The 15,337-nt window shown below is 40.2% G+C and overlaps 1 protein-coding gene across 2 annotated transcripts in view; it reads right to left on the reverse strand.

Annotated features, from left to right (window-relative positions):
• Positions 1-748: 748 nt before the first annotated feature.
• OTOA (otoancorin) overlaps positions 749-15,337 on the reverse strand; it is a 32,754-nt gene continuing 18,165 nt past the window's right edge. The window contains exons 21-28 of one of the 2 annotated variants that reach the window (XM_062503572.1): positions 14,882-15,011; positions 11,247-11,434; positions 7,115-7,270; positions 5,554-5,696; positions 5,027-5,163; positions 3,945-4,042; positions 1,907-2,099; positions 749-816 (exon numbers count right to left, since the gene is read on the reverse strand). In XM_062503572.1, coding sequence (XP_062359556.1) covers positions 749-816; positions 1,907-2,099; positions 3,945-4,042; positions 5,027-5,163; positions 5,554-5,696; positions 7,115-7,270; positions 11,247-11,434; positions 14,882-15,011 — 1,113 coding nt within the window. Of the gene's footprint in view, positions 817-1,312; positions 1,363-1,906; positions 2,100-3,944; positions 4,043-5,026; positions 5,164-5,553; positions 5,697-7,114; positions 7,271-11,246; positions 11,435-14,881; positions 15,012-15,337 lie in introns of those variants that run through there. The other variant, XM_062503573.1, reaches the window with a different exon arrangement.

The following is a 15,337-nucleotide window of genomic DNA, read 5'->3' on the forward strand; positions in this document are numbered from 1 at the left end:
CTTGTTAATGGTAAAGCTATGGCAAGAAGATAGTTTCTCATAATGACGGAAGATGCAGGTCTTGCTTGTAAGAATTTAACCACTCTGCACTCAGGAATCTCAGAGCCTCTTGATTCTACTGTTCAAGCCGAGCTGACACTCTTTTATCTCTAGCATCTCTGTTGTAAACTCCAGGATACTGAAAATCAAAGCAAAGAAAAATATTAAGTCTTTTTGCATGCCTTGCTTTGCAATTTTAAAGACTAAGGAGAATACTTGAGCACTTAGTTTGCCTAACTGGAATCTAAGCTTCAAGCCCCCCAGTGCTCTTCTTAAATATAAGCCTGTCAAAATGTTAAAATCCAATGAAAGTTAATGGCAATATTCTACTAAATAGAAGTGTTTGTGGAATAAAATCTTATAAACAGCCTGGAACAGACAAACATAGAGTAGAAACAAGAATATGTTCCAAATAACAATGCAGCAATTGATTGGTGTTACATGGAGTTTTAAATATACCTTTGTTATGTTTGGCTTTACAATAAAGATAAGATAAAGTGTTTTCCCTCAATTAAAATCAAAGATAGTCTAACCAAGGTACAAGGCACCTTTGCAATACAGAAAAATTATTCAATAATTGTTATCACTGTATTCAAAGCAGAAAGAGGGTCCCACAGTCCTTCTTCTCTGTTACAGGTGACCTGCACTTCTGTTATAAAGTTATCTCTAACTGAAAATATAACTTACCTCAAGCTCAACACTTGAGGGTTCAGAAAAGAAGGTGCAGTGTAAACACAGCACACAGCCAGATGCCAAAGCCACTCAAACAAGGAGCACCTGGAAAGCAGAAGACTTTATTCCTTACTGTCACGCTACAGCTCAGGCCTAGAAGTCTTATCTACACCACCCCAAAGAGGTGCAGCAAATTCCAACAGTTGAATCCTAGTTACATTCAGCACTTGAGAGATGTCACTTCCAGTGAAACATACACAGCTCCAAAGAGAAGCATTTCATAGGGAGATGGGAACAATGGACAAGAACTCAGGTGATCTTTACCCGGAAAACTCCTCCCTTTGGCAGATCTCCAAAAGGAACAGGTCATACCTGAGAGGGAGCTGGGTTAAGAGCACTTCCCAGGTGCTTCTGGGAAGGTCTGCTCTAATTCCAGCAAGGGCACCATAGCAATTTAGTTCCCCTTACTCCTATTTCAGCACTTCAGCTTCCCTCTCTCTCCTCCAACAGCTTATGTCTTGCTGGTGTCACTGGAAGCAACAGTATTTGCTGTTTGATAGGGATAAGTTCTCAGCATTGTCTTGACTATGTGCAAACTCTCTCACTGTAACACATCCATTGACATTGCCCGTGTGACTTGCCCAGTATAAACTGAAATATGAGGAAGTAAAAGATTAAACCAGTGAAGTAGAGGTCCTAATAGACTTTAATTCCAAATGGGTGGGAATGGCAGGAAAAGCTATTCAGTGGTCCTACAGTCTGGATAAAGATGCTAATCCACCCCAGTACTACCTCCTTTCCCACTTGCATCTCTGCAAACAACATTCTGCTGCACATAATGGTTCTGGCCTGAAGGTCCAGAGATGGATATGGGAAAGAAGGAGAGGGAAGAGCTCAGTGTTTCAAACTACCTTTTATACAAGCTAGTACTTAGCACAGTGTAATGCTACTAGACAGCTGCTAATGCCATCTGACAGTCTTCCTCCATTACCTTTTGCTGTGGCTAAATCCAACATCCTCCTGGCTGTTTGTGTTGGTCAGGAATGTGATTTGAGGCTGACTATAGAAGCTGATTAGTAAATTCACTGTAACCCACCCTCAGAACAGAGGCCTGACCCTGATGCACGCTGTGAGACCTCACAACCCACTGGTGTGTGCCCTTCCCCTAGGCAGGAGCAGGCAGGACTCCACTCACTGCTCTGAGCTGGGGTTTGCCCCTCCTGCAGAGATCCTGCAGTGCTCTGTGTCCCTGGGCTGCTGCTCCTGGCTCCATCCAGTGCCAGCCCCAGGCTCTGGAGCTGTGATGCATCCAGACGCTCCCGCTGCGATCCTGTAACCATGGCGGCGTTCTCAGGGCCCAGGTTTGCTATTTGTTCTGGGGACAATGCCTGGGAGGAACAAAAGACAGAAAAATTGGTTTAGGCTGTCAATTATAGAAAGCAGGTAAGGAATCAGAAATCAGCACTGCCTTGCATTTGGAATGAAGGACAGAAGCCTTCAACATTGTGTTGCTATAAAAGAGCTCAATAGAGCTTAAAAGAATTTTCTGTATTCATCTACTTCCCTGACCACTCATCTATCTGTCACCTTTCTCTTTGATGCAGGGAGCTGACAGCTTGAGAAGCTTTCTATGCCAGCACTGCATTGTACATTTCTTCAATATATTGCTGAAGTTTAATTTTCCAGCCATTTCTTTTCTGATTTGTTCAAAGACTGATGGTATTGTGCAACCTCTTGTGTTTTCATTTATTTCCTCTTATATCCTCTTATCTGCTCCCAAGCAACCTCACTTGAACTTACATTTGACCTTTGATTACAGTTAGCAGTAGAGCAATGAGATGAGAAGACCCCATGCTTTAATCTTATTATTCAATTCTCTCTCTTAGATTGAAAATCTTCCCAGTTTGTTCCTATTAAATATAAAAATTAAACATGGCAATCATAATCTTACAGTAATTATCTTAAATCACACAGCAATTAACCAGTTTGTACAGCCTGCATTATTGGGCAGTTGAATTGCTTTAGATCTAGTTAACATTCTGCAGTCACAAGCACTTTAACCCTCCTACAAAACAAGCTTTTTTTCTTGCAACAGTTCTGCATCCAGGTTCTACTTTGGAAAGACAAAATTCCCCTTGCAAGTAGGTCAGATGATGGAGCAAACCCTTGTCCATTTTTTACTGTCTACCAAGTAGTGTGCTGGTTTAAATGAAGCAAATTCATGGAAATCCCTATAGGTTCAGACATTTTGAATTGAGCATGTTCTTAACACACTTGAAGTCCATAACACAATGTCATTTTTCATAAATCAAAATCTGAATAATTTATACAGCTGCAAAATGAGGCCATAAAAAACCTGTGTAAAACTAAAATCTTTGAATCTTTCAAATACAGAAAACTCTTCCAAAGAGTTTTAATCACTTTTTGTAGTATCATTACTACTACTAACAAAAATGTTGTTTGATAGAAATTCTACAACATGGTATAGAGCTGTTCTGCAGAGAAATAGTTTCTGAAGGACATTTGAGGCTTATCTGAACTGTCAGTGGTACAGTGCACAAGCAGTTAGTGCTCAAGGAGTTTTTCTTTTTTATGGGAGCTGACACAGTTAACTCTCTGTTTAGCTCATGTGTCCATAAGTACACTGCCTGCCTGAGCATCTGAAAGAGACCAGCCCAGGCAGAGCATTAATCTTGTCACTAAGTCAAAGAAAGTCAGGGGCAATGATCTCAGGATCCCTGTTCTAATTTCTGGTCCACATTCAGTACTGCTGTAATTAGATGTAATTCCTCTCTGATCTGTATCTGCCTGCACAATCTGTTTTTCAGAGCTAACACAGGAGAATGGTGCCAGATTTTAGGTTAATAAAACAACTCTTGCACAGTCAGCAGAGAAATCTGTAGCTCTTACAGCATCCTTGCAAATGTTAATAAACAGAGACAAAAATTCAGATCTGAATAAAATTTTGGAAGATACAGTGTCCTTACCCTGTTTTGTGATACTTGCTTTTTCTTTGGGATGCATTCTGAAGGATGAATAAAGCTTGTCTAGCTTATTTCATGGGCATCACAAATACAGATGATACAGCTGAAAGTTAATGTTCCAGACCCTTGATGGTCTCTCACTTAACTGACCATAGAATTTTTTTGCCAAAACACAAAATGCTGCAGTTTATTTATACTAGAGGAAAAATAATAGAAATTTAGTAACTTCTTCAGTAATCAAGCTCTTACTTGGAAAATTTCAGGAGGTATATGTCTTACTGCTGATGGCTGGAAATATGGCATCAAGCTTTTATCAAAAGCTTTTAATTCATCCTCATTCATACCACCTAAAAAAACCCACATAATAGAAACAAAACTCAGTTAATGTTATTTTTATTAAATTTGTTTTGAAGGTAATATAAATTTAAGCATTTACAAAAAATACATAATAGATTGTTTATTCCAGGGTGTCATATAGAGAGATGCTGGTTCTTTCCATGTTTTGTTTCTTTCATTATATTTCAGCATTACAAATCATCTGACCTTAGCCATCTACATGGAATGTACTCTACCTGAATTACTTTATCTTGGAAAAGAGAATTATAAAAACCTATAAAATCATAAGCAATGTTATTAAAGAATGCTCATTCACAGTCTCTTCTGATCCATAGTTAGGGAGCATAATCATGCAATGGGAGTGACTTCTTCACCACTAAAGTAGTTACAGAATTATTATACATAATAATTCCCCAAATTATTACAGTGAATAATTTGGGGAATTATTGACACAGGCATTGGGGATGCTAAAATTATGAGAGTTCAATGTGCAATTAAATGGTAACAGGGAAACCAATCCAGGAACAAAACTGGAGTAACCTCTGGCTCAGGAGATCTCCAAGGCCTCAAGAGCACTCTGGAGAAGGATCATTCCAGGCCAATCCTGCCAGTGTGCTCCTCCCTGGGCAGCCCATTCTTATCAGGCAGGATGCTTGGGCAGCCAGAACACAGCACCTCCCAGGACAGCCTGGTTCACAAAGAGTGACTGGGTCTGGAATCCTGATTGGTTTTGCCCTCCTTGATTTACCCTTTCCAGCTTACAGGACCCAAGTAACTTCAGGCTGTGCTTCCCAAGGTCAATTTGACCAGATTTACAGAACCTTACCACGACTTTTCCTTAGTGCTTCTGAAATTGCTGGATGTTTGTCCCTGCAGGTGACTACCCTGTGGAAGAAATGTCTTTTGCCAATCTAGGAAAACCCCCAGCTAGGTGAACCCATCTCTTAATAGCAGTGCTTCACAACTATCACCATCAGGAGTCGTAGTTTTGTTACCTGCTATAGTACCAATTTCCTGTAAAACTGAGCCATTCCAGCTGGTAGCAGCACCAAACACGGATTCTGTCATCTTCTTAAACTGCCTCAGAACAGGGGTGGTACAAAACAACAGGCCAATTCTTGCAATTGCAGCACTGCAGAAGGTAACAAAGTCATTGTTACAAGCTGCATTTACATGCAGTACTAAATAGGCCTGGAATATACTTAGCCTGCTGTAAAAAGACTGTAAAACCCATTTTCAATTTAAAATATATATACACAAATTGCATACAAATATTTCAGGTTTTGAGCAAAACCCTGGTTTTCTTGATGCAATACTTAAATGGTGGGATATAAATGGCAGAGGAAAACTATAAAAGAACATGCTTTAAAAAACAGCTGCATGCTTTCTGCTTTTCTAAAAGCATTTTAAATGTGAAAAGGACTCCTTTAGGCTCTGAAAATCTTAATGGAACAAAAATGGCACAATAAATTTTATCAATAGAGTTACTAATAAATATTTCATTAGATATAAAATACAGTACCTGAATTCAGCAGTACTTATGGATGTGATTTCTGTGGAGTTCAAAGCACAGAGAATAACTCCTAATCCAACTAAGTCAAAACTTTTTAGTGTGCTGATGGTCTGGCCAGAGTCATTTAGAAAACCTTGCAAAATAGCTCTTGCCTACAAAAGCAGTAAGATAGTATGCATGAACAGGGTAAATACAACTGAAGAGTTTTTTACTGGATGCTTAAAATCTTATCAGAAGCTATGGAGCATAAATAGGTATCCTGAGCCTCCCCAGTGTGTGGCCATGGCCTTCAGGAGGAGCACTGTCACCATCTACATGTGACACTTAAACAGAGCACTGTTATCCAACTACTTGCTAAATGCAAATGGTGTGAAAACACTCTGTACTTCTTCTGCCAGGTCACAAGGAAAGCCTTCAACAGAAGTAATGGTGCTGGATTGCCTCACAGAATCAGTTAAATTGCTACAAGAAAATATAAAATACCTAAGGGGATCAATATGCAATTTTTATTATTTTAATACTCAGGATTACTTGTTTTATTTAAGTGCCATATATGAGTGGTGACCTGTGTTTAGGATTAATTAGGATTAATTTTCAGATATGAATGGGATATTTGTACCAAAGTGCCTTTGCAAGCCAAAGTAATTTAGGATGGTGCTCATTTTAAACTAACCCTTTAAAAACTGAATCCATCTCAAGCATGTCACCAAGGCATCCTCCAAAGCCAGTGAAAGAAACAAGCATCTTCCAAGATTTCCTAATCTATCCAAAATGCTGAGCTTCAACTAACTAGCTTAACTAGCTACCTAAATTTTAGACAACTGAATTTCAGCAGGATTAATCTATTTTAACTAACTACTCTTACTGACAGCAGGAAACCTCAAAAGCAAACTGGTTCTGTATAAAGTCCTCCCAAGTGCTTCCTTCTTATGGTACCCTTCAGAATATGAATCTATTAAACAGATTTGTGATATTCTGCCAGAACTGCCACCATGCCAGCATCTGCACAGTGACAGACCGCTGATGGTGTAGGCCACAAAGTCAGAAATATGCTGCCAATTGCATATATAAATCAAAGTTTTAAACTCTTATTATGAAAGCCCCACTGACATAACTAGAAATATTCAAGGAAAGGATCATGAGAGGAGTGTATTTACTAATAACAGGGCACATCTAGGGCACTGGATGCTGGTTTGGGGCACACGACCTACACTGTGATTGTTCTTAGTTAGGAAGGACTAGTACTCCTAGCAGTAGTGTCTGTTCCAGGGACACTGTGAGAGGAGCTGCTGACCTTTTTCCACTGCTCTGGGCTGAAGAGCACACTCATCCCCACCCCAATTAACAGTGATTGATGCTGTCTTGGCCACCTCCCCAGGGAAGCCCCAGCCAGGCAGACACCAGTGCTGACCTACCTGGCCACTTACACTGGGGTCACAGCTGCAGAAAAGCAGCAGGGAGTAGTGTGGATCTCTGGACCTGTTTTCTAGGCAGTTCCAGGACCTGAGTCCCAAAGGGTGTGAATCCAGAGCCTGTCACCAGGAGTACATTCAGTAACTCACTCACTCACCTGGGTAAGAGTCCACTCTGTTTGCTGACTAAGAGCGGCAACGGTGTCGATGGAGTGCAGGTCCAGCTCTGTGATTTCCTGTTCAGTGAGTGCCAGAGCAATGTGGCCCAGGGAGATGATTTGGTAACTCCTCCAGTCTGGCAGAACCCCCCAAACCTTTAGATGAGAGTCATTATCTGTCAGATCATTATGACTCTTTCTCTATATACCCCATTCTCAAACCCCTTGGTTTAAAAGTCCTAAACCCTGAATACTTTTCTTTGTACAGAAAAGACAGAGATTAGGTATTGCAAAGGTTTTTGAGGTTCTACACCATTAATGATTAGTTAATCTAAAAATGATGCAATTTTTACAGCTTGGACTCGTTAATGAGACAGAATAGGAACTGCTGGAAATGTGGCTGTAGGAGCAAAACCACGAAGAACAATAAAAATGGGAATCTGTGCCTAGATCCACACTGTTATACTGCCAAAAAAGCAGTACCTGGACTACTCAGGCTTCTACTCAGCTGCAATTGCTCCAGGGGACTGACTTCAAGTTGCTTTTGTGACCAGTCACCCTGGCTTAGTCACTGACAAGGAAAGACAAAGTAGAGATCAAGTAATACAGACAAAGAATCAGTTCCCAAAGTTCTGATTTCTAGATTGTGTTCACATAATGTTAAAATAAAAAATAATTTAAACATGTTTGTACAGATACAGTTAAACTTGTAAAGCTTTGTAAAAATCCCAAAGAAATAAGCAGGGGCTCTTTTAAACCAGTACCAGCATATTTAAACTGACAACTTCCCCTGCTTTTAACTTTATTTGTGCTAAAGTTACAGTGATTGAAAAGCTGTCACCGAGCAGCCCGAAGGAAATTTTGGATTCAGGAAAAGTTCTGCCTGAGTTAAGAACAATAAAAGTCCATCAAGAGCAGAATTTTCAGAAGCCAGAACTGTCAATGACATTTGGTTGACAATGGTAAAAGACTGTGGACAGTGGTCAGTATCTCCCCAGATGCAATTGCCTTTACAGAGAAAGACACTACGTTTTGGCAGGAAGAAGTGACTTGTACAAGACAGGTGCACATTAAAAAATGCTCACTTTAAAGCTCTCATGTACTTCAGCAACTCTGCTTTGTGTCAGTGAATACATGACAGGTTTCTAGTATAACACTGTGCTGCTAATTCCAACTAGAAAATTAAAACTAGAAGCCCAGGGCTGGGCTACTGTCTGAGTCAGAAAAGCATTTACTCCATTTTCAGGATAGCTACAATTTAAGTTTTGTTCAAAAAGTTAGAAAGGACAAAGCTAGTGGGGACTTGTTGAAGAGCATCTCTGCAGTTGCCTACTAAATAGTGTTTGCACCACCAGATAGTCATGGAGCTGAACAATCTCCAGAAAATATAAAACTAGAGCTCAGGAATCCAGATCTCAGAAATTAAATACTCCTTACACAGAGCTGGAGGCTCTCTGCTGTTCATACCAATGTGCACATTCAGCATAGAGCAGCCTCAGAGCTGCCAGGGTGTTTTCCCAGCTATTACCCTTGGGTTAAGCATTTGTTTAAGAGATGCATTGCTGGACTTGTACCTCGCAACTGAGTTTCCACCAGATCTTTTATGTTGGTTTTACAATGTCATAAAGGGTCTAAGTCTGGGAAATTTCAATCTTTTCCAAAGAAAATAGATGGCAAAAAGCATTAGCCCAATTTTAAAGCTTTTAATTCTCTAGCTTAAGAGATACATGAAACACGTGCAGGCAAAAACTGTCAAGTATCTGTTTCCTGATCTAGGCCATAAACTACAGAATTTGAAGTACTTCATAAATAGCATCTGACAGTGCTGAGTGAAATCTCAGGCAGAATGATATAAATAACACCGCACATGAAACTGAAACACTCCTTTGTCCTCATTCACCTAGAGACTACAGATCCATACAACTGTCTCTGCTGCAGAGCTGGGAGACCTTCCACTTACAAGTGAGCTAAGCTTCTTATTTTCATTAAGACAATCTGATAACTAGACTTTTTGAATTAGTTTGGAACAATGAGTAGCTCAGGCTTAATGAAACCTTTAATCAAAGATGTTAATAACATACCAGTATCTGTGCACATAATTTCAAAGAGCTTTGCCTGTCCTGTCTCATTTCTCATGCTTCATGCCCAGTGTAACACCACATTGTATTTTGAAATTAATATACAGGAAGTCTGTCTTTGTCTAGAAGAAATCTTTACAAGCACTCACAGACAGAATATACTGTCGTTCAGTGTACTACATATCTGTGTGTCTTTAAATACAGCCAGAAATGTGAATGTATCAACCTTGTTGGCAATTTCCCTACAACTGATAACACTCTCCAAGTATACCAATATGTTGCACTGCTGTAAAGAACCGTAGTTTCCTCTATGTCGGGGGGAGCACTATTTTTATTTTCTTCTAGCATTACATTTTTCCCCTTTTCCTACCAACCTGTGTCCATGTTGACAGAGGGAAGCTGACTTGGGAAGAATACATGTGCTGCAGTTGTCCTCCTGCAACAAGGCAGCAGAGACACAACTGCAGAGTCACCATCTGCTTTCAGAAGCCTGGGCAGTGCCACTTCTCTTCAAGCACCTGCAGTTCTGTCACATTGCAGCTAGCCTGAGGCTGCAGCCCCAAACTCAACCAGCCTAGAAATAAACAGGTCCCTAGGTAAGTGATGAAAGGATGGATCTGAACACATACAAATGATCCCAGCCAATTCACTGAACCCTAAGTGCAGATGTAGCATTGGCCAAAGAAATGGGCAGTCTGAACTCCCAAACAATCAACTGTCATGAGCTGGGGAATTCAAACCCTCTATTTAAGACAGGTTCAGAACAATAAAGAAAGCTTTGGTCACAAGAATCTCTACAGGGTTGTGTCTCTGTCTCCAACCACAACCCCATTTAATATTATACTGTTAAAACACTGTTCTAAAAGCTGGGCTTCACTGCTAAAAATTGCACAATTGGTCTTATTTACCCCAAATCAATCCTCCACTACTGGCTGCAGGTGCTGGTTTAAGGAGATGCTGCCCAGGCTCACGCTGTCCCCTGCTCCTGCTTTCCTCTAGAGATCACAGCCCTCAGGTCTCCAAGCCTCCTGCACTCCGTACTCTGCTCTTGTACTTGCAGCCAACTGCAACTTGTAGATGTTTCCCAACCTCATTCTGTCAGAATGATGTGATGGAACCTAAAAAGGACTTTTGCATGTTGGATCCTTTTGACAGAAGGGAATTACAGAGATGGAAGCAGAGAACAGATAACCTCCAGCAGATGCTGCTGACTGGAAGCTGAAGCCGGACTGGGGGCAGTATCTCCTTCACCTCTTGAGTTTTCTGCAACTAAAACGATTTGTCTCACCACACCCTAAGGCTTTTCCATGCTGAACCAAAAGTATGTTTGGGAATTTGCCTGCTCTCTGGCAGTGCAGGCAACCACAAAGCAGCAAGAGGAGGTCACCCTCAGGGAGAAGTGCAATGGTAACAACAGGGATGGAGCAAAGTTTGACTTCTCTGCCAGCCCACACTGGCTCAGGCAGGGCTGCTCAGAGCTCTGTCGATGCCCCAGGCCCAGCCCTCTGTCCAACTGTGCTCCTCATAAAGACAATTACTGATTGTAGGTGATTACTGACAATGTAGGTGGGTTTTTTCCTCCCTAAAATTTCCCACTGATGGATCTGTCCCTGCCTGTGAGAAGGTGGAAGAAAGAGCTTTATTCAGCCAATAACTGCCTTTCAGTCAGTTTGGGTTTAACCCACTGTAAGCTATATTTAGCATCCATGTAGACAGTTTAACATGCCAAGCTTAATTCTCAGCAGGGCAATCAACAGCCCCTAGTACTGCTTGCTGATTTTTTAATTTATGAAAGTGAGAAGCAAGCAGAAAAGCAATTCAAAAGTAAAAGCACTTCACTTTTCCAGGTGCCAATAGCTCAGAACTACTTGCCTGTTGACTCTAAACAAGGACAATAGTCTTCTATCACCAACTCACATTATTTTTCCAATAAACTATAGATATTCTTGTGGCAGTAGTGACATTGACATAGCACAGTTATTTTAGAACTGCATAGTTCAATAACACCAAATCAAATTACAAATTTAATTTTCCTTCACAGACAGGATAGTTACCTGCTTGGCTTTTTCCTTCAAGGCAGTCAGCTGGGAGCTGTTAAAACCTGAGACAGCCCCAAGAAGTGCCACATTTTTGTCAAAAGTCCCTGGGTCCATGCATTTCAGTTCCTGAACTGACCAAAACACATTTGCTTCTCCTAATTTAATTATTTCATTTGAAGAAGGAGCTCTGGTTCTCAGGCAATCTGAAAAAGGTCAAATAACAAGAGTTTTCATCAAAGAGACAACAAAATAAATCAAAGCAATATTGATATTTAAGAGAGCAACAGACTATGAAAATTAACTGCTGCTGATGTGATATTGATAAATTAATTATTTTGTAATTGAAGAATTTAAAAAATATTTCTATTATTAATGTTCTGGGTATAAAACTAGAATTTGCCTAATTTGCAAGACATTGGTTATATTCTTTGTACTCCAAAGGCAGTGCATGTTGGACAAGAGCAGATATACATTTCAGAACAGTTACAATGCAGGGTGCCACAATAAAACTAAAATATGGATGTGTGCAATAAGAACTACCAGTATCTTGCAAGTCTAATCTCTAAAGGCATCTCTCTTTCAAGTCTAATTCTCTAAAGGCATCAAAACCTAGACAAGGACTTGCTCTGAGGTAAAGCCACCATTTGCTGGGAGCCTTGGTTCAATAGGAGTGAAATGCAAATGTCTGCATTCCTGGTGGAACTTCACCAGAAAGAGCTTCAGCTCAATAATTACATTCAAACAGTGAATCCAACTCAACAGGAATGTAACAGACATGAGAGGTCCTTGCACTCTGAAATGCCTGGTAGAGATCTATGTCTTGTAAGACTTGCCTGACATTTAAACAAGGTGAAGACAGAAGCTGGATGTGTCAGAGAAGCACGGTGCTTGTTCGTTATGTCAAGCCTGTTGTTAAAATGTCAGGATCTAGAGAGGGCTGTTCACTTATCACAGCACTGTTTGGACAGACAAACTGCCTTTAAAAATCTTATTTACAGTCAGGTTCCAGGCCTATGCATTATCAAACCAGACAGTTTCCACTGTGTGTTTTAACAAATCCTAGTCTTTGTTGGCATAATCTACCTCTAATGTTGATGGAAAGCAGAAATAAGAATCCTAATGTGGTTGTTTACTGCTCCCTCTCCTGTCACTTATTAAATAATTATTTAAACCAAATAATCCCTACATGTCTTTGGATACGGTCATTACCAGTAAAGAGCACAAATTTCACAGATGCTGTGCCTCAGCTAAGCTCCCCCAGATAAATAAATTGAGGATGTACAAAGTAGATTTGTACTTTGGAAGGAGGCAGAGGAGGGATTTATTTGTATCAAAGGAAGCTGTAGTAGTGGGTAGAACAGTGAAAAGATTGAATCTGTTGAGCAAATGAAAATGCTGTTCAGCTTCTACTGTACCAGCTGATCTTCTGCTCTCCCTTTACCTCCCTCTTGTGAAGCTGCATTGTTTCCCTTTCTCCTGCTGCAGAAGGTCAGCTTTTCTCATGTAAATACTATCCATGCAGACACAGTGCAGCTCCCTTCCCCAAGTCATGAAAACCTAAGACTTCATGTCCTTGAAAAAAAACATTGATTTTACAATTTTTAAGACACCAGATGCATTGATGCAATTAAAGAGGGAAATACTAAATAGATTTTTGACTTGATGCCACTTTGCTCTTCCTTTCGCTATACATTTGATTTGATGAAAAACATATGTATACATTATAACATCTCAGTGCTTGTGGTGAGAAACCTGAATTATTTCTCCAGCACCGACACTGCTCACTGGTAGCACCTCAGACACACAGTTCCCAAGTTTTGCTTTTCATGTTTCATCTTGCCTTAAGCACATTAAAACCTTTGTTTTTAATCCTGATATAGACATAGATGCAGGAACTCTGTAACTGCTGATTGCTAATGTTATTAACATTAGCTCACAATTGGTTTGTGAGAAATGCAAAATAGCATTGGTGGCATGAAAAGCATCAGTGTTATCATGGAGTAATTTTCATAATATCCAATTTTTTAGTGATTTACAAATCAGTAATTAAACTTCATTCCTTACTGAAACGACTGTGTAAGTTGTGTACAGCTGCTGAGATTATGTTTGGTAACAGAAGTTCAATAGTATGTTTGGGCTGCAGAAGCATTTCTTAGCACAAACAATCCTTCAGCTTCTGGTATCCCAGATTCCCCCCAGCTGAGCTCGTGCACCCCAAGTGAAGACTGAGGAGCCTGCACAGACTTGGAGCCAAAGTATCCTTTCAAAAATACCACCAGCTTCCCTGGCAGGTTTGCATTGGTCTTGCAATGCAGATGAGAGAGCTCTGCAACTGCCCTGGACATGAGCTGGGATGATTAGAGACATCTTTGGGACTCATGTAGATCCAGAGGCTTAAAAAAGAACACAAAAGCACACAGGTAAACTGAAATACTTGCTGCTGAGCCTTTAGTCCTGTGGCCCATGTCTAAAGAAATATGGCTTATGATCTGCTGATTTACTTGTTGAAGGAAGAGTGAATTTCATGCATACAGGTGAACTTAACAACAGTAACACCCTGCTATTTCACCAGCTCAGTCCTGCTTTTTTTAGAGTCTGAGGATCATGTAATGACTCCTCTGATCAACTGAAATCATGTTTTGTTTCAGGCTATGAAAAAACACAACTCTTAGAACTCCCTTTACCTCTCTTTGCCTATGAATACAGCATTGTAAGAGGCAAATTAATTTCCAGAGAAAAATAGCCATCATTCAGAGTTCCTGCTACAAGCAGATGGATCTCCATGGTGGCCCAGGGCTTGCTGAAAGCTTGAACCTCTATTCTGCTCAGCAAAAAACCAAGGGGGAGATTTTCAGAGACAAAGGCAGACAATATCAAACTCCTTGAATATGTTTGGGTCTAAATTCCCATTGGTGCTTTTCAAAAGCTTCCCCCACAGCAGGATTGTTTTCCATGGCACAGGATGGCACAACTTACAAATTCTGCCTGGGTGAATTTCAGATAAGAGAAAGAATAGTTGATATTACAATAATAGAATATTGTCAATGTATTTATCTTATACAAAGAAAATTATCCATTTGGCATCAGAGATTCTAATAGGTTAGTTTGGTTGATAATTAAAATACCTTTTAGATGATCACAAACTTTGTCCATTTGGACAGAAAAAACACAGTGCCACCACTGTCAGATTTAAGAACAGATCAGTCACCATATGCTCATGTCTGGCAAAGGATTAACTACGTGCAATCTTTTGGCACAATGGTAACTTCTCACCTTCACAGATCTTAAATTAAAGGGGTTTCAATTAGATAACAAAGCAAAAATAAAAAAAAATAAAATAAACAAATCCCTCTAATTAAAATAATTTATCTTTTTCCTTTGTGCACTCAGAAAGATTCTAGGAGATGCTTAATTACGCAATCCTGTAATGAAAGTGTTTCAGCATTAGTGCATTATACAGCTCTGATGAGCAGCAGAATGAAGACTCTCACTGTTTTTTGCTGAAAGTCTATAAGTAACTCAATACTTGACTTTTACTGTTCAGCTTCTCAGAATGCATTTGATGACAAAGTGAGACAAAGTCTGCTTGAATTGCACCATCTCAGTCCCAAATGGCAGCACTTAGCAGAGGCCCCCAGTGCAATACTGACCAGCTCTGCTGAGAGACAGGAGGATGCTGCCAGTGCTGTTGGAGACTGACTGGAACACAGCTGATAGAAGCTCTTCAGCTGAAGAAACTGGTCCAACTGTCTTTGCTATTTGTAAAATGATATCTGGGAACTTCAAAAGGAAAGAAAGAATAAATAAGGCTTCTCTCACTTTTAAAATAAATCAATTTGTGGAGAAAGATTTGTGCAGATCTTAGCAAAGCACGGGTTAGTAACTGTTCAGTCTCATCCCATTGGGCATATGCTTCAGAAAAGAGTAACTGGCTGCTACTGAAAGTTCACTGGCACACATTTGCGGGGGAAAATATTAGGAACAAAGCAAATTCTGAGTGATTCTCCCTCCAGTATGCCCTCTCAGCTTCTGGCAACACCTGAGCACTGCCTGATTGGCATCTGTGTCCAGCTCCTCCTGGAGCAATGAGTTCCACCATTTTAATT

The sequence above is a fragment of the Cinclus cinclus genome, chromosome 16 (assembly GCF_963662255.1).
Source record: "Cinclus cinclus chromosome 16, bCinCin1.1, whole genome shotgun sequence".
NCBI lineage: Eukaryota > Metazoa > Chordata > Aves > Passeriformes > Cinclidae > Cinclus > Cinclus cinclus.